General features: G+C 40.4%; 1 protein-coding gene across 1 annotated transcript; it reads left to right on the top strand.

Moving 5' to 3' along the window:
- The first annotated feature begins 686 nt into the window (after positions 1 to 686).
- Positions 687 to 19807, top strand: DGCR8 (DGCR8 microprocessor complex subunit). The gene is made up of 14 exons (XM_064727168.1): positions 687 to 804; positions 6424 to 7428; positions 7842 to 8004; positions 9122 to 9264; positions 9944 to 10226; positions 11728 to 11925; positions 12275 to 12376; positions 12925 to 13023; positions 13407 to 13489; positions 14563 to 14663; positions 15033 to 15139; positions 15372 to 15499; positions 15811 to 15924; positions 16263 to 19807. The coding sequence occupies exons 2-14, from the start codon at positions 6703 to 6705 to the stop codon at positions 16344 to 16346; spliced, it is 2331 nt and encodes a 776-aa protein (XP_064583238.1). The 5' UTR covers positions 687 to 804; positions 6424 to 6702; the 3' UTR covers positions 16347 to 19807.
- The last annotated feature ends 79 nt before the right edge of the window (positions 19808 to 19886 follow it).

Genomic DNA, 19886 nt, shown 5'->3' with positions numbered 1-19886 from the left:
CTCATGTCCTGAAGTCACACATGAAACAAACACAAACATACTCTTGGTGACGAAACCAGGATGCATTATCACAATATTTTGTGTCTGATGTCGATTTCAAACCAGTGAAGAACAAAAGAAGTAACCCTATAAATATCAATAAAAGCTCTATATCACTCACAAATTAGAAAATAATAGAGCAAATTAGGACAGCAAATGTTAACACTTTGGAAGTAATTTTATATAAATTATGTAAGGCATTTTCAATAATTATTTAGTAATCCTGCCTAAACACTGCAGTCAGATTTGGGACTTGATCAGTGAACTGCTTGGTACACAGAGCAGCAGAAATGGCCCTACTTTGATTTATCCTTTTTAGGTAAATCAGTCTTGTAGTAATGCAGTACTTTTGCTGCTTAAAGATACAAAAGAGCGTTTGCAGGAAAAGTGCCTTTTTTTAATGTAGCGAGTCCGTATAGGGGGAAAAGGCCCGAGCGGTGCCCGGGCCACACAAAGGATCCGCCCGCCCCGCCATGGCTCGAGCCCGTGAGGGCGGGCGTCTCTGGCGTTTCCATTGGCGGAACGCGGTGACGGGCACGGGAACGGACCAATGGCAGCCGGGATTTCAAATCGGTGACTGCGGACGCTGCGCACGCCATTGGCTCGGCGCGTGCGGGGTCCCGCCCGCGGGCAGCGGAGGGGCCCAGCGCAGGCGTTTAAAGATGGCGGCAGCGCGGAGTGCGGGACGGCGATCGTGAGGCGGCCGGACTCTCTCTCACCCGCAGCCCCGGCACTGGAGCGGCGGGGCCGCCGGGCATGGCCCAGGTGGGTGCGGGCCCCGCGGGGTGACGGGCAGGGCGAGCCTGCGCGGGAACCAGCTCCTCCGCCGCACAGGCCGCAGCGCCAGCGGGCCCGCCGCGCTCCTGCCGCCTGCCCGGAGCGGCCCCCGGGCGCGGAGCCCAGCGGAGCCTCCCCAGCACCGACTCCCAGCGCGGGAGGCGCCGCCCTGCCCCGCGGGCATTGCCGTGCGGCGCTTCCCCTGCGCCCAGCCCGAGCGGCCTCTGCTCAGAGCTGGGGGTTTGTTTTGTTCGGGATTTTTCTTTGGGTATTTTGGGGGACTTTTTTTCGTTTCCCGCCTTCCCCCAGCCACCTCGGGATTGTGTTCGGGAAGGAGAGGCCGTGTGTGCGCCCTCGGCCCCTCCTGCCCGGGGGTGATGGGGAGCAGCGGCTGCGGCCGTGCCGCGGCTCCGGGTGTGTCTGGGAGGGAAGGGCGGCCCGGGGGGTTCCGCCGCTCGCAGCCCTTGGGGCCCGGAGCGCGGCGGGAGGGAAAGGCCCCACAGTGTGTGCGGGCACAGGGACTTGTTTAGTTGTGGTACATTGAAGGTAACGTGATGTCTCTGTAACTCTCAGCATTCTTCTTAACGTGTTCTTTCTATTAATAGCAAATTATCTCCTTCAGCCTCTGAAAGGTTAATTCTCCCAGCTTTCTTCACCTTTTTTTTTTTGTTGGAAACAGTTCGTTCTTTTTACCTCCTTTCCTTAGGCTTCGGGTTTGTCTGCAAAGTTTGTTTGCCCGCTGAGACCTGAATACCCAGGCGTTGCTCGACCATAAACTGAACTTGGGTGAACACATTCAATTTCTTTATTCCGTTAGTTGCGAGTTAGAGGTCTTGGAATTAGAACTTTTGTTTTGTCATTTGAGAGGTTGTTCTGTTTGGGTAATTAAACTTGGGGGCTCCTGTTTTTAATTCTGGATGGGTCGCTAGGCATCTCCTTTAGATTATCAAGATTGTTCTGCTTTTTAGAGAAAGAGAAGGGATTTTGGTTCCTTGTGTCTGTTGTTTTTCTTTTCAAGTAAGAAGCTTACATTTGATGGGAAAGGAAGAATATATTTTCTCTCTCCTAGGCTCTGATTTTCGCCTTCTGTAAATCAATTTGTTGTCTTACATAATTAATCAAGCCATCTAAACCTTGCCAGAAAACTGCTCAAGCTCTAAAAGCAACTGTTGTTTTGCCATTTCTGAGGATGGCTTTCCAAAATGATGTACTCTGTTCGTTCTGAAATGGAATGAAGTGTTAAAAACTAGAGAAGTTCTTGAGAGCCTTGTCTGTATTTGCCACTGATCATGTTATTGTTGGGCTCTGGCTGCGTTTTCTTAACTGGCCTTGGTGACTGACTGACACAAAGTGGTTTTTTCCTTCAGAATCTTTCCACACTAAAGCTGATAATGACAAGAGCTGAGTTCTTACATGCAGTATTATCTTAAAGGATATTTTCTTTTGGTACTTTCTGTTCTGGTTTAAAGAAAATGAATCCAGTCTCTTCAGGTTTTGTTTTGGGTTTGTGGGGTTTTTTTAGCTGTGGTAACAAGTAGGATTAACTTATTTCTAGAGTTGTGCTCGTTGAAAAGACACAGTAGGTGTAATGAAAGAAGGTAGGTGACTGTGAGTGGGGAATTACTTTGGCATGGGTTAATGGATCAGCACCTGAGTTGCCATTTGTGGCTGGAGGATGAGGAGAAGGATTTTGTATTTGGTTGGCAAATAAGGACAGTTTGCTCTGAGCCCTCTTCCTTTTGGGGTTCTCTGAACATGAAGAAAGCAGTCTCTGACACAGTTTCTTTTCAAAAGTGACTTGTTGAAGCTAGAATCTGTGGTATGCTGTTCATTGCTGCAGGTACATGTATTTGTAAAGAAAATATATTCTTTATTAAATTCATTTCTAGACTGCTGACCTGCTGTAATTGAAAGGAATTTTTCTTTTGAGTTTGGGCGATGATGGTTCCAAATTTTAACATTCTGGGGTTTTTCTGCCTTGAAAAAGGATGCCCTTTGCTCTGTGTATTTCTCTCCCATCCCTTTTCTGTCTGATGGTGGGAATGGGCAGTGATACTTACTAAACAAAGTTGTTCTTTTTTTTTTTTTCTTTTCTGGATTTAAAGGACATCTGTAAAACACCCAGGCTAAGATTACTCTGCTTTCTCTGGGACCTATGCAGTTTGCTACATTACATTTATATGCCCCCCCATATCTGCATTGTTAAGTTTACTTTGTGCCATGTAACTTTTTAAAATGATCAGCTAAAATAAGAGTAATCAGTTTAAAATGTGAAATTCCATGTGCTGGTGGTGTGCACTCACATTCTCAGTGTTTGTACTGCCCAGTGCAGCTGCCAGTGGTGTTCTGTGTCTTTGGAAGGAATCCTTATGGAAACTGTTAATGGAACTCGGTGGAGCCTTGGGGAATAAAATGTTATTTCAGGGCAGTTCAGTGAAGGATGACAATAGGAAACTGACTCGTGTTCCCATGTAATTGGTATGCTGAGCCTTTTTGTGTGTGGCTGTTCTGCTCCCTTGGCTGGGGCCCCTTTGGCTGTTTGTAACCTACAGGCTCATCTAACTCGTCCTTTTGCCTTCTCTCCCTTCTGTCTTTTCAAATACCTGCTAGCTCAGTGGTTTTGTTGCTTTGTTTTGGTTTTTTGGGGTTTTTTTCCCAGCCCTGATAGAAAGGGCATATTGTAATGTCAGCTGCCAGGGAGGTAGATGGGAATTGGACCTGAGTTCCACTGCTCCTGCCTTGCTTTTTGTGCTTGCAGGTATTGTAGTCCACTGGGACTGTACAGCTACTGTTACCTATAATCAAAGGAGAGAAAAAAACTTTGTTTTTTAGTTTTGGGGTAGTAACAAACAGACCTTTCTTTGGAAGCTTTCAGGTGTCTGGTCATGATGGGCACACCTGGCACCAGATTTCTGCTCTTACAGGGTTAATTAATTAGGGTGTAACAGGTACATCCAGAGATTCAGTTGCCACAGTAACCCATCCCTGGTCAGCCCCTTGGAGCTGGTCCAAGGGTTCTCTGCCCACTTCTTATTATGTCTTATTGTAGGTCCCCTACTTAGAATAAGACTAAACAATATTCCAGGAATGTGTTTAGAAGGTCAGCTTATTGTTCTAAAATCTAAGGGAAAGGGTAGGAAAAGTACCAGAGTTAATTAAGGAGCTGTATAACTATATAATAGTTGTCTAGAGAGCTGCAAATACATGAAAAACGTATAAAAGGCAAAAATCTTTTTGGCATCGCTACCAGACTGTTATGTTACCCTAGGGATGTGGCAGGTTCATGGCTGGAAATGGAAAAAGCTCATTTGAAGCCATCGTGGTGTGGTGCTCTCCTGACCCAGTGAGTGCTGAGGAGCAGGCGGGTCTGGCTGTGATTTGCTGCTCATCATTCAGCTGTTCATGGATTCACAGGCAGCAAAGGAAGACAACAAAACATCATTGTTACCAGTGCAGGAATAGAATAACAAGTTGGCATCTTTCCTGCAAAAAGCACAGGTGCTGTGTCAGTGACCTGCCCAAGCTGGGCAGGTAAAGGTTAAGTCACGTTTTGACATTGGTGTTGTTAAAACACTTCAGCACAGGAGCAGGACATGGATCAGGGGTCTGGAGGTGGCATTTACAGTCATGTCTTAGCCTTGTCAAAAAGAAATCTTTCTTGTTGGACCAGGGAGCTCCTGGAACACAAGGGAAGGTTTTGCTCTTTGAAATTCTAGAGTGCTGACTTCAGTATTCCATTGCTGTGGGAATTCTGCTTGCTCTTTTGAAGTCTTGTAAAGACTCTTTAAGATGGAAAAATTAGATGACTTAGGCATTTAGTTTCCAGGAGTTACTGAACTCATGCTGTGACTTTTGATTCTTTTGTTCACAATTAAGACACTAATGATTTACTGTGAAGAATTTAATAATTTGTCATTTACTTTTTTTTTTACTTTTTTAATCTGAAGATGAGGAAATTTATAGACAAATTTATCTCTAGGGGTGTTCTCTACATTATACATTCCAGAACCTGTTGAAAGATGAAGGAATTGGTCATTGTATTGAGGTCATCTTGTAGGATAGAATGGAATTAGATATATAGAATTGTCTTACTGATGAATGAGCCATTTCCCAATCTGAGAATTCATGTGTTGGTATCAGAGAAGATGGGATTATTCTAGAGTTTTTACCAGTTCTTTTCCTTAGTGATTTTATACTGCATGTCAGACTCAGCATGCTGGATGTCTCACAATTTTGAGAAGGTTTAAAAAACCCTACACACATCAAAAAAAGCCACAAAATATGAATTCCTCTGCTGCCCCAGCAAAACTTGCTTTGTTGCCATATTAGAGTTTGCTCTATATTATGCTTTCTTCCAGCTTCCAGGTAGGTGACTTCTGTATATTGCTGAATTTTAATTGATCCCGTTACAACTTCTGGTTCCCAGCTTTGTGCCTTGCCCCAGTTGGTGTTTGGATATTGCTGCTGGTTTGTTCTGCCTGGGCTGGCAGAGATACATGAGAGAATCACCCTTGGTTTCTCCAAGTCCCTCATGACAACCCAGACCTTCTGCCTGTTCCCTTCCATGTCACACAGCAACGTGAGATCTTGGAGCTTGTCTTTCCAAAATACTTGGGAATCTTCTCTCTGCTGGCTGGGAGCACTTTAAACAGAGATTCACCCAGCTGGCTGCTGGGGCAGAGGGGCAGTGCTTCATTTCTAGCTTGTAGGAAGATTTAAACCCAGTTTGGGCTGGCATGGAGGACTTGGAGAAACCAAAACAAACAGGTAAGAAATGATTCTTCTTTTCCCCAGGTGCTTACAGTCCTGCAGAGATGATAAAAGTATAATGGAAGAAGCCATCATAGACATGGTAGAAAGAATCACCTAATGTGAAAAATAAGCCTTAAACAAACACTCCCTGTGCCCTGTAAAATTTCCTAGAAGAATTGAATAATTTTTCCAGGTTAAATTCCCTAAAACATTGGCTTCTAAATATCTTCCAAAATTAATTTGAGCTTTATGCTGTGTATCTGAACCTTAATTCCTTGGACATAATGAATAAATAGCTCCATAATAGTGCAAAATACAAGATCAAATGTCTAATATCTGGTTATTTAGAGAGTCATTTTCTGTGATGTTTTAGTAAATAGTGAGATTTCAGAAGTAGCTGATAACTTAAATTTTGAAAAGCTATGACCATAGTCATCTTGTTGGTTTTCCAGATTGTCTTAAACTGTAAGCTCATTATCCTTTCTGCTGTGTGGGTAAGTATGGCTTGAATACCAGCTTGTTTCAGATGATGGGAGAATTTCCCCAAAATGCAGTTTTTAGTCTGTCATGCTTAATGCCCTGCCTGCTAACCAAGCAGAGATAGTCAGCTAATCATAAAGGCAGCTGTGTTAGTCAATTCTTGTGCTGGTGTACAGCTTGAGAAATGAAACCACTCGAGTTTTGGCCTCATTCAGGATGGTATCTGGGCACCCTGCTTTTCTCACTGTAACAGTGTCACTCTTCTACTTGAAATTTATGCTGGAAGAGTGACACGTGTTCTTTCTGCTTGGGATATCATTCCCATTTTTTTCCTCTGACAATTTTTTTGTTGTTTTGTTTTGTTTCCTCTTCTAGGTTGAAAGAAGAAAAGGAGACCAGCTTGTCCAGTGAAGATGCACTCTTAGTCTTCAGCTATTTAAGCTGAATGCATTGTGATTTCCAATAATTGAGACAGTGATTCTGAAAGCTGTCTACATTAATGAAAAGAACAATGTAGTCAGCTTAACTGAATCATCAGTGTTGCATATTGAATAGGACATGGTAAACCAATCCTGATGGACTTATGCATGTTAGGAATATAGGGATAAACATTGATTAAAGCCTTGTTTTTTTTTAAAAACAGTAGTTTTAAAAATGGAGAACTATGAAAATGTACCACCCCTCCCTAAAGAACCTGCAGGAGAAATGAATGTGGAGAATGTCCCTTGTCGGCCCCCTCTGCCGCCCAGCGATCAGCCTCCACCGCCTCCCCTGCAAACGTCCAGTGACGCAGAGGTAATGGACGTTGGCTCTGGTGGTGATGGACAGTCAGATACCCCTGCTGGGGACACGGCCCCTCTCTGCAGGACACAGCAGCTGCTCACAAAGGGATCTGCCTGCTACAAAAGTCGTCTTCTCATAGACCCCAACAGCAGCGACCAAAGCCCCAGAACTGCTCGTCACGCACCGTCAGTCCGAAAGTTCACCCCAGATCTTAAGTTACTGAAGGATGTGAAGATTAGTGTGAGCTTTACAGAAAGCTGCAAAAGCAAAGATAGGAAAGTTCTGTACACTGGAGTTGAGCAGGATTATAAGGCAGATACGGAGTTTGGTATTAATAATGTCAATGGGGATTTGCATGTTTGTCCTTTCGGTGGTAGTAATGGTAAAGCTGCAGGGATAGGGGGTGAAAGTGATGAAAAGAAGGATGATGAAAATGATATTGATCAGGAAAAGAGAGTGGAATTTGCAGTTCTGGATGAGCTAGAAGACTTTACCGACAATTTGATGGAAATAGATGAAGAAGGAGGAGGGTTCGCATCTAAAGCAATCGTTCAGAGAGATAAAGTGGATGAAGAAACCTTGAATTTCTCCTATGAGGTAAGTAAATCCACACATCTTTGCTGGCTAAGAGGTTTCCAAGTGGCTAGAAAAAAAAATACAAAGAATAAGCTCTTCTAGAAGTGTGTAGTACATGAGTCAAAACCACGGAATTTTTAGAGGCAGACCTTTGGCTGAGAAACTGTAAACTATTATAGTCAAGCTTCTGAGTTGTGTTGTAGCTTTATAGTTTTCTGTAAAAAACAGCCTTTAAAAGTCTTCTCACACAATTGCAGTTCATTTTATCATCACAAACTTATTTTCTTATTTTTCAGTCTTTTTACTGGAATCATTGGAAATGACTAGTTTCTGTCTGTGTGGAAGTGCATATTCAAAATGTCTGCTTTCTCTTTGCAAGGGAAAAGGGAGGTTGGTAGGCCCAGAGGGACAGTGTCTGATGAAGTCTCTTTCAGGATGACTTTGATAATGATGTGGATGCTCTGCTGGAAGAGGGTCTTCGAGCCCCCAAAATCAGGAGATTGGATAATGAGAAATACGCTGGTGAAAGTGATCACCAGTCTGATGGAGAGACAAGTGTGCAGCCAATGATGACCAAAATTAAAACTGTGCTGAAGAGTAAGTTCATGTGCATTTAATAACTGTGGGTCCTGTTCATGGCTCGTGTCTTTAGAAAAAAGTTTAACAACAAGCAGAGTGTGAGACAGCAATTTGTGTGAAATTGTTTGTGTTGAGAGGCTTCTTATTGTGGGATATGATTTTTCATGTTCTTAAACAGTGAATTTGACTTGTGCTTTTCATCTATTGTATGTAATAAGAATATGTTTTAGTGTGTGGGTTTGTGTAAAATAATGAGGTGAACAAGGGTGATCTGGGGCTTTTGTCTCTGGCCTTTTTCCTGCTTCAGTTACATAACTTCTGCTGTTGAAATTGCCCCATGCAAGGTCTCCAGGAATGCAATCTAGGTTAAATAGAATAACTAGAAAAGTCAGTGGCTTACATTTATCCAATTTCATTGTGTTAGAAACTACTAATAAATAAAAGCTGAGAACACAAACCCATCCAGAAAAATGCAATGGAAAATATTCTGAATTAGAATTGGAACTTAAACATGTACTAGAGGAGTATTTTACGGCTTCAGTGTATTCTGAAATAAAAAAACAAATAACTTTTTGCTTCAAAATTCTATAGTAACAGAGGATTGCCAGGAAACTTCCAGCAAAGATGAATAGTCTCTGATTTGTGATTTGGAGACAAATGAGACCTTGTATTGGTGATGAGCCCTTTGCTGGCTGTTTGGGTCTGTGGATCTGGGGTATTTCAATGCAGATTTATTCCTGAGTGTCAAGTGAAAGATTCCTAATGGAAAATGAAGTTGTTTCTGAAGCAAGTATGACTTTTCCAGTAAATACTTTCCAGTGGTGCTTGTGATAAGTATAAAAAGACTAAAGAAAAGAGAATTCAGTGATGAAACAAACAAATCAGTCTATATAAAAATTATTGCTGCTATTGCCTTGAGTAGAGAACGTCATGGAATCTGTAATTTGCAGGATTTAGCCTGGGTTAGAGGCATATACCTTGTTATTAGAACATCATCTCTCTACAAAACACTGTTAATCTTGTTTCAGTGCCATTTTATTCTTTGGGACAGAAAAAGCAATAAACAAAATTCTGGGTTTTATTTCTATTCTCCTAAGCTGTCTGTCCAAGTTTAAAGCTGTTATTTGCTTTAAAGGTCGTGGCCGCCCTCCCACAGAGCCTTTGCCAGATGGATGGATCATGACATTCCATAATTCAGGCATTCCTGTATATCTGCACAGAGAATCTAGAGTTGTTACCTGGTCTAGACCTTATTTTTTGGGAACAGGAAGCATAAGGGTGAGAGCTGTCAATTTTTTAAATACTTAACTTAAGATTAAAAAACTAGATCTATTCCTGAAAGCCACTGAATATTTTTCTGCTTTGGCAGGCTTGTTTCCAGTGTTTGAATTAAGATCCTTGAAAAATAAAGTATTTTATGTTTGAAAATCTGATATGATTTTTCTTAGGTGCTTTGCTTTTCTGTTTGGGCAGTTAAAGTGAATGAGATGATCTTGTTTGGTGCCTTCACTTTTCTAGTATGGCTGCAAAATTGGGAGTTTATTGCACCATGACACACATCTAGGGATGATTTATTTGTAGCTATAAATTAGTCTGAGCTGTGGCTTATGGTCCACATTTGCAGAAGTAAGGGTATGACATTTTTGCAACTAAGGAATCTGCAGAAATTGGATTTAATGCCATGGGCCCATGCCTCAGGAAAGCTGAGTGGATTTTATGGAAGCATGCAGTATCTGCATGAGCAGAGCTAAAGCAGCAGGACTGTGTCAGGGTCACAGTGTGAAGGCCCCCAGGGTGGCCCTGCTCAGCTCTTGGGTGCAATGACTGCACTGAGCAAAGAGGAGCTTGAGCCTAGACTGAGTACAGATAGCTTCCATCTTGCTTCATCTTTTGGGTTTGGGCTTTGCTTCTGGTGACATTGAGATACTGAAACCTTCTGTATTATTTATATTTGCAGAAACATGATCCTCCCCTTAGTAGCATTCCCTGCTTTCATTACAAAAAAATGAAGGAAAATGAGGAAAGGGAACAAAACAATGACATAACCCCAAATGGGGAAGTATCACCTGTAAAGCACTTAGATAAATCCTCAGAACTGGACTGCCAAACAGAAGAACCAGATTCCACTGCTGCTGATTCTGGGCCTTTAGATGACAAAGACCCCTCTGGGGGAGATGCAGCACAAGGAGCTTTGGGACAAGTGAAGGCCAAAGTTGAAGTATGTAAAGATGAATCTGTAGGTATGTATGGCAAATAGAGTTTTTTCTTGACTTGAGTTGGGGTAATGGCATTTGGGAAATTTTATTCCAGACTTGGCTGCTGAATTGTAATCTTTCCTGAAGCCCTGAGAGTCCACATGGAAAGGTTTTACACAAAAATAATGAACATTTTGGTGGTTTAGTCCTGTAGACTTTATCTCAAGATAAGAATCAGTTATGTGTGTTCATTTGCTGTTGTGAGATGTGTTCCTGTGACTTCCTCAAGTAGGCTTTTCTGTGCACTCTGTCTTGGCTGAGTTATATCTGTTTTTCAGGATCATCTTTTAAGATAAATGATGTAGTTCAGCTGTATTTCTGTACTTGCACAAGTGTAGCAGGCTAAGTCATGCAAATACAATTGCACTCATACAGAGGGGTGTGATGCTTCATTATTTTATTTATACAAATCTGATAGCCTCTGCACAGAAAGTTGTCTAAAGACACCATGCCAAAGTCACCATACAGTGGAGAGGAACTTGAAGAGGAACCTCACGTGTTACTTATCAAATCTTTTCACATCTGCATACCCAAGAATCCCATCCATGTAAATTGCTGCTGCTCAGGGTATTGGTATGGGTCATAGGCTGCCTTTATCTTTGTAGTGCTCAAACAGAAATCTTGTCATTGTGTGTGTCATGTCTAGTCCAAAAACCTTGCCAAAAGATGTAAAACAAAACCCCAAATCATCAATATTTAGCTGCAAAATTCAAGCCAGGAAGCACACACTTCTTTACATGAAGTTCACCTGTCTCTCTCTCCCTTTAAATAGGATCTGTTGTGTATTACTGAAAAAGATACTGAGTAATGGAGTATAAGCATGACTTGCATTTGGGATTCCTTGTGGAAGGAAACAATACCAGCAGCTTGCTTTTGTCTGTTTACATCTGTGGATACTGCTCTTTATTTTTGCTGATTATGTTTGCAGACTATCCTCTAAAGGAGAAGCAGCTGTACTGAAATGGGGCAGTCTTTTAATACTCTGTGTGTGAATTTATTGTGTTAAATTCTGCATAGAGGCTGCAGATAGCCATGGAGTTCATGGAACATCACTGTACAGTGTTTCATGGCACACTCAGAGTAGGGAGGCAGCAGCAGCTGGGTTTGGCCTCAGGGAGCTGAGGCTGAAAGCACAACTGCTGCACTCACTGTGTACCTTGCTGCAGGTGAAGGGAAGGTGCTGAGATGTTCAAGCACACCAGTCACTGGTGTTTTATTGCAAATTGTGTTGGGTATTAATGCTGGTTAGGGATTAGTAAAATCATCCAGTGACAGAATAAGATGGTATTTTGTTTTATTTTATTTTCTGGATTGCACTTAACTTTTTTGCATTTAATATAATAGGAGAACTTAAAATTACTTCTGTTAGTCCAAAACAGCGTCTTTAACCTTTTGCTCCAAGTCTAAGAAAATAATTTCTGTGGAAATAGAGAACTTAGTGCTTGTTCAGTGGTGAAGCAGGAGAGTAACTTGGTTGTGTTTTCAGACCTGGAAGATTTCAGACGTTACCTGGAGAAGCGTTTTGACTTTGAGCAGGTGACAGTGAAGAAGTTCCGCACCTGGGCCGAGCGGCGCCAGTTCAACCGCGAGATGAAGCGCAAGCAGGCCGAGTCGGAGCGGCCCATCCTGCCGGCCAACCAGAAACTCATCACCCTCTCTGTGCAGGATGCTCCCATCAAGAAAGGTGAGCTGCTCTAGCTCCAGTTCACATAGGCTGTGGTGAAGCCTAATTCCACCTCTGAGCTTGACTGACAATAAAAAAATCCTGTAATGAGTTCCCTTAATTCCTGATCCAGTATTTTGCCCATCGTATATTACGCAGGAAAGGGAAAATATTATCAAAATATACTTTTCTAAAGACTAATTTCTAAACAAAAATATTTTTATTTAAGGTTACAGTCCTGGTAAGTAATGACTACCTTCAGCTCTTGTTACTGCTGAGAGTTGCTCAGTATTGATCTGTTTGTAACAGAAATTATCTTTCCAAGTCTGGAACTAATGAGTTTCTTCCCTTCTTCCTGTCTTTTTTGCAGAGTTTGTCATTAATCCCAATGGGAAATCTGAAGTTTGCATCTTGCATGAATATATGCAACGAGTCCTAAAGGTTCGCCCTGTTTACAATTTCTTTGAATGTGGTAAGTCTGTTTCCTTAAACAACTCTATCCTGGTCTTGATGCTTAATCAAGAATCCAAAGATGTTGTGTATATGAAAAATGGAACTGGAATCAGGCTAATATTGGGGTTTTTATCCTAAGTGGTATCATGTATGTTCCATTAATTCTTGCTTTTGCTGTTCATTTGGGGTTTTTTAATTACCTTATAAATATTCAGAATTATGCTATTCCTGTATATGCAGTATATAATACTACTGAAATTTCTATATCAGAGTGTGTAGCTCTTGTATTCACACCATGATGCAAAAAATTTGGAATTAGTATTTGAGTTCTGGCAGATTACCAGTGGTCTCTTAAAATACTTCATTCTTTATTTGGAAGAATGAAGTATATGGTGGCAAGTCTGTTAATGGAAAACTCTGTTAGATAATTTTTCAGTCTCTATGAAGAATAAAACATTCTCATCCCTCTTGAAGCTGAAATGAAGAAAACAAATCTTGATAGTGGTGACATTTCATGTATGTCAGGAGTTCCAGAAAGCTTTCTTTACTTTTCTCCTCCATTTCCAGAGAACCCAAGTGAACCTTTTGGAGCCTCAGTGATTATTGATGGAGTGACCTATGGGGCAGGAACTGCCAGCAGCAAAAAACTTGCCAAGAATAAAGCTGGTAACTTATTTTTCTTTCTCAGTAGCAGCTGCTGAATGGTTTCTGTTTGCTTTTTTGTACCATTCTGGGGTTCCAAGAGCAGAAGTGATTCAGTTACTGGGGTTTGGCTGTAAGAGCTAGGGGGTGATAATAACTCTTAATTTTTGGTCTTAAAGGCTCCATGTCACTTCTAAAATGAGACAAGAATGTTTTTCCTTTTGTAGGCACTTTTAAAAAGTAGTTTCTTATTTCAATTAGTTATCAAGCTGAACTAGTAGAACTTTTTTTCCCTTGAAAAGTGTAAATGAATAAATTTCTTACCAGAAGAAAATGCCTGACAATTTTTAGATGAGATGTTTTTGTTTAAAATAAATCTAATCAAGATGTTTAATCACTTTCTGCAGCTCGAGCTACACTGGAAATCCTTATTCCTGACTTTGTTAAACAGACCTCTGAGGAGAAGCCCAAAGACAGTCAAGAACTTGAGGTACTGAGCTCGTGCTTCCTGGCTGGCATTGCACAAAACATTGCACAGTTGATATCAGAAACATTACTGAAAATTAGTAAGATTGTTTTCTCAGTCAAATTGAACTGTAAAATCCTCCATTTAGAGAAAGGCTTGGGGCAAATACTATTTTTTCTATTGGAATAGATCAGAAAATTCACTCTGATGCAGAGAACTGGTTCTTTATTGACCAGCAGGTCACTGAGCACCTGAGATGTTCCAAGGCCCCAGGGCTGCCCCGTGGTGCCCTCCCTGTAGTGCCCTCCCTTCAGAGTCCTCTGGCTGATGGCAGCCAGTGCTCAGAGCCAGCTGCTGTTTGGTTCTGTGTGATCATCTTAGGACACCACTTCAGAAGTGCTCAGGCTTCTGAGATGGTTTTATTACCACACAGTGAAATCTCATAGTTTGGGCAGTGACATTTGAGAAAATCAAAGGAAAAAAATTCCTTAAGAGGAGACTTGTGCTATTTTCTCAAGTACTAGGAGAATTAAGTAGCTCAGTTGTCAGTGGTACCATCAGTAAGGAGTAAAGGAAAAAATCAGTGATCAGCCTGAAAGGAATGTTTCCTAAAATGAAGTCATGTACAGGAGTTTTTGTACCCTTGCTTTAACTTAGAACTGTATTTTATGCCCTGCACTACTGAAATGGTCATTAAGGAAATGCAGACAATTTTTCCCATTCTTTTAAAATAAAATACCAAATGTGCCAATAGCTCTTCTGTTTTCTCTTAGTAAGCAACAGTATTTTGGTAAATAGAGTTTCATAATTGGCTAAAATAACCTTGCCCTGAGGGAGAAATGATGATATTCATAAGATTATCATTTTTATGTACATAGTGAATGTAAGATCGGAGTTAAAATTTCTCTCTGCAAATGTTTGATTAGGTGTGACAGTTTTCATGATGTTGCTTTTAACCCATTATGGATTTAAAAACACTTCTTAAAGTGCTAAGCACAGAGCAACAGAATTGGTTGAATGTAGCAAAGGAGAAATGAGGTTTAAGGCCATATTAGGGTTTTATTAAAGCACAATAACCCTTTTCAATTCCTTTGCAGTATTTTAACCATATCAGTATTGAGGACTCACGGGTATATGAACTCACCAGTAAAGCTGGACTCTTGTCTCCATATCAGATTCTCCATGAGTGCCTTAAAAGGTAAAGCTGCAGCAGGGGGAGCGTGTGAGATGTGAGGGGCTGGCTCAGGGGCCCTGCCTGAGCCTGAGCCACGTGCTGGGGGCTGACCTGGCTCATGCTGAGTCCCCTTTCATTCACATTTGCTCTTTGTGCCTCTCTGGAGATCAGGATGTAGTTGTTGGACAAATGTCTTTTGTTTTCTCTCATACTGGGTTGCTTTTTCATTTAAATCAAGTTGCTGACATAAAAAAATCTCTTTGTTAATTAATGCATTGACATTTCTTATTAGATCTAATTTCATTGCAATGGCTGTCCAAGATGATAACTGCAACCACTTCACTTGTTTGTAGTTTTACTTAGTTTGTGATCTTGATTGTGTTTGTGCTTAAGAAACCACGGAATGGGTGACACGTCCATAAAGTTTGAAGTGATTCCTGGGAAAAATCAGAAGAGTGAATATGTCATGACTTGTGGCAAGCACACAGTGCGAGGCTGGTGTAAGTACAGGAAGTGGTGTGATGTGTGAATCTGCTCTTGCTCTCTCCTGTTCTCCTTTGCTGCCCATTCTGGGGGTGCTTGTTCAGCCACTGAGCCTCTTGTGTGCTTGTCGTGCTCTTTGGTGTCTCCGTTTTGACTGACTCAGGTGCACATTTGTGGCTTTCATCACATAATGTGCTGGCATTGACACACTTCCATGGCACTGACACACTTCCATGGTTATTTTTACAGGCAAAAATAAAAGAGTAGGGAAGCAATTGGCTTCTCAGAAAATCCTTCAGCTACTGCATCCACACGTGAAAAATTGGGGCTCTCTCTTGCGAATGTATGGCAGAGAGAATAGCAAGCTGGTTAAACAGGTGAGCAGGCCTTTGTTTGAGTATAACCTACCCTGGGGCTGGAGTTCTGCTTCTGCATTTCTAAATTAAGTTACAACAAAACTTTAAGTGCCTAGATTTCATTGACAGTAGTAATTGTGTTTAGTCTTGCATCTCCCATGTCAAAATTAAAGAACCTATTTAACTAACTCATGGACATAGATGTTCCTACTTAAGCAGTTGAACTAACTACAGACTAAACTACAGAAATACAACAGACTAAACTTGGCTCCACATTAATTTTTTTCCATAAAAACTGTTGATCAGTTGTTGCTCATGATTCTGTTGAATAGGAAACCTCTGACAGAAGTGTGATAGAACTTCAGCAGTATGCCAAAAAGAACAAGCCAAATCTGCACATCCTGAACAAGTTACAGGAAGAAATGAAAAAACTGGCACAGGAAAGAGTGAGTATAGATTCTCCTGTATTTACAAACTGCATGGATGTCATGGGTCATGTGTATCAACCCCATCAGGGTTTTTTTGCTTATTTTACACAGTATTTGAAGTAAAGAGAGCTCTTCAGAATTTGATTGGGGGTCTACTTCTGGGGAGATTGTCATGCTGTCTTTTAAACTGGCTCATAACTGGATTGTTCCTACTTCTGTACATTCATTTTTAACATAAGCCCTAGTTAGCTTCTTGCAACAACTGACATGTTTGGCTAAAATGGTTCAGAATTTTAACTATTTTATGATTCTATTCTCTTTATGACTGTGTGGTGGGGCTGTTTTGTATTTTTTAGGAGGAAACACGAAAGAAACCCAAGATGACAATAGTGGAATCAGCTCAACCTGGTAGTGAACCTCTCTGTACTGTTGATGTTTAATGAGAAAATGTGCAAGTGGGGAGCAATAACACAAATGGAGGAACTAGATTTTCAACAATGATTTAAAAATTGTTTGCTGCAGAATGCAAGATAACTTTTAAAATCCAAGCTGCTTCAGTTATGCATTGTTCGTTTTGCATCATCAGGGCAATATTACTTTTTCCTGGTTTCTTTTTCTTTGTTTTTTTTTTTCCTTGTTTAATACCTCTGAGATACATACGTTAAAGAATTGATCATAAAGATCTCTACTGGGGCAAATGCACAGAGGACAGGCATGTTCACACAGGATAAAACCAATCAAGCACTTTCTCCTGGGAAGCCATCCATGTTGTTTGGAATGGATGTATTTTAAGTATGAAATTCAGAATATCTATGTACAGGTTGAAGCTGATATTATATATATACACATTCATATATATGTATATATAAAAGTATATGTACATCTTCTTGTATGAACATGCCTAGAACTATTTTTGTGAAAAGTTTTGTTGCATTTCAGCACATAATAATATGCACTGATAAGACACTTTGGTGACAAATACAGGAAAGTGATGAGCAATGTTTCTAATGCCATAGGATTAGGCCAGTAATGCTGTTTCTTTTTGTCTTGTTTCTTGTCTCCTGCCAGGCTTAGTTATTTGAGATTAGAGGATGCAGATTTTGTATTACTTGAAAAGAACAAGAATACCTGGTAGTGTTAAGAGTAACAGGTTGGAGATGGAAAATTACTGGGGTTTGTTTTAAATGAAAAGAGCCTGTGTTAGTTTACAGATCAGTTGAACAGGGAAAATATGGCCCCACTTATATGATTAAAGTAAAAACTGTAATTTAAAAAGCTGTTTTCAAAGCTTGGAGCCAAAATGCAGCTGATGATGGTTGATAGTCTGAAAATATTTTGCCAATGACTTTCCACTCCCTTTTCCCAGCAATAAAACAATTTCTCATTTGTTTGGTGTCAGATTGCATCTGACTTGATCAGTTAAGTCTTAATTTGCACCATAAAAGCAAAGACTTTAGAAAATAAATCAACACAGCCCTTAAGTCCAACTGCAGCAATTTAGATTTTTTTAACAAGTTTTTGTTTTTACTTTTTTAATTACATTTTTAGTTTTTAAAGAAAGTGTGTAACTTCTGCAATGAAAATTAGAATGTAGATTTGGACTATGACATAGAGTAATAAGTAGAATGAGACCATAACTGGTTATACTCATAAATAAGAAAGTCACAAATATGCAACTACTCTAAAGCACGATCCTGGCAAACAGGCAGTACTCACTGTGTCACCTGAGGCTTTCTCAAGCCAAGCACAAAAGCAATGGTGTGGCTGTGTGAAACCCTGCTCCCTGGCTGCTGTTCCTCATGGGCTGCTCTGGGTCCCTCAGGACTCTGCTCCTGCAGCCGTTTCTTGGCTTGGTCTTCAAGAACAGAGCGAAAGCCGGGCTGGGGCAGGGCTGCAGTGACTCAGCCAGGAGCTGCCCTGCTCCCTTGTGACACTCCTGCTCCTGTTGAGAGTGAAAGGTCAGTTCTCTGTACCTGCTGCAGCTCCTGGTACTTACATTGACAGGGATCTGGGGGCTTGAGGGGTTTTTTTTCTTTTGTTGTTTGTTTTTTTTCTGATTTTTGGTGTGGTTTTGTTTTTTAATTTACCATGTTACATAGAGAGTGCTGCATTATATTGAATTTAGTGCCTACTGGATTTTAAAAATGTTGGCATCAGTATTGTAAGACCTCCTTTTAACATCACACATTACTTTGGAAATACGTGGATTTTAATTTATATTTCAAACTAGTGTTCTCTAATGTTCATATAATGTTAGAGGTTAAACAGGAGGAGTCATGGAGTCTTACCTGTTTCTGTGTTTAGGTGATATGCTTGGAGGTCTCTGCAAATATGAATCCACGCATTTTTTATTATTATATTTAGCTTTTTAGTTCCATGAGTTGTAATCCTGTTACAACAGGATACGGGTAGTTGGAAGACAATATATAAACTATTATTTAAAGAAGTGGCCTGTCTTAAAAAAAAGAAAAAAAAAACCACAAAAAAACACTGCCTCTGCTTTTTTTTTGTATAGCTTTAATAAATCTCCATCTTTTGAAGGGTATATCATATTGGTGCAGTAGTGACAAGCAGCGATTGCTGTTTGTCTCTTTTCATTGTTTTTATTGGGACTTTTCTGTTTTCATGAAGACAGGGCTTTTACCTTCTATGCCTAAATGTATTACTCTTAGATAGGTTTTCTTTCAGCTTGTGTTTTCAGCAGAAAAATCTGTACTTGGATGGCACTGTAAAAGACAAATCACCCTTGTAGATCTTTTTATTTTTCTGAAATCAGAATGTCAATGCATTTGCAGGTCACCTGCAGAATATCCATGGATGCCTCACTTACCAATTTGTTTTCATTAATTTTAAAAGGATTGCTGTATTACCTCAGTCTGCCACTATCAGAATCACAAGGTGACCATTGCCCTTAATTAAAACATCCAGAGATTTCATTGTGAACCAAAGCCTAGAACGTATATTATGCATTCTAAACAAAAACAAACATAAAAAGATGGTATTAGACCTTGCTGCAGCCTTTAACTGGAGAGATGTCCAGGAAATAGCGCAATAACTGCTGGAACAAACAACGTAACTGCTGTTTTGTCATTGTGAAGTATTCTTGTGTTTTAATGTTTACTATTGTTTGGGGTGTAACAGTCTTGCATTTGCACATAAGCACGAGCTGCTGTGATAGAGGATAGACCATTGCATTAACTTCAGCTTCTGCATGAACACTTACAGTGTGATTCAAGATGTATCCTAAACTTGTCTTGTAACTCTTGTGTGTTTTCTAGGTAATCGGCTGTAAAGGTTTAGATCTGATTGTATGAATGCATAAAACTGCTGCTTTTGTCACTGATACTTGTTATTTATCCCTTCTATATCCAGGGGAAGATGGGTATTTTTATAGGGATGGAGTGTATTTTTAAGAACTGTTCCATCCTTTGGGGATTAGACAGATTTTGCTTTGCATATTATGTGCTTCTCGACAAAAGTGTGGTATATTGACTTTAAGGATTAAATTTGTGTGCATTCAAATCTTCATGGTACTGACGGAAAACTTACTGTGACTAGTCAGATGCTACCTACTGAAACACCAGTCATCAGCTTTTTTAAACATATTTATTAGACAAAACTGAATTAGTTGGGTACTCAGAACTTTGGAAAGATTATTATGCATAAACTTAACTGTTGTATGTAAACTTTCATTCTCCTGTGATGCTGTTAGGCTTTATACAAATAATATTTGTAATGTCCAAGTATTTAAAAGCATCATGATTATCTTAATAATTCACTAAACTGTACTTTGGTTCTGGAGTGAAATTCAGGAAGTGATAGCCTCCTAACTTAGTGGGAAGAAATGTGAAGTGCAAGAAGCCATGCTGTTATTAACCAAATAAAATGATCGGTGACAGTATTTCAATGTGTATCTGAGAACATGGGAAAACAAAACAAAGTTCATCCTTATTGCCCCAGCAGGTAACAATGGTGGCTGT

Source organism: Zonotrichia leucophrys, chromosome 15 (assembly GCF_028769735.1).
Source record: "Zonotrichia leucophrys gambelii isolate GWCS_2022_RI chromosome 15, RI_Zleu_2.0, whole genome shotgun sequence".
In the NCBI taxonomy this organism is placed as follows: Eukaryota; Metazoa; Chordata; class Aves; order Passeriformes; family Passerellidae; genus Zonotrichia; species Zonotrichia leucophrys.
The sequence above is the reverse complement of the archived record's forward strand: the minus strand, read 5'-3'. Positions and strand labels throughout refer to the sequence as shown.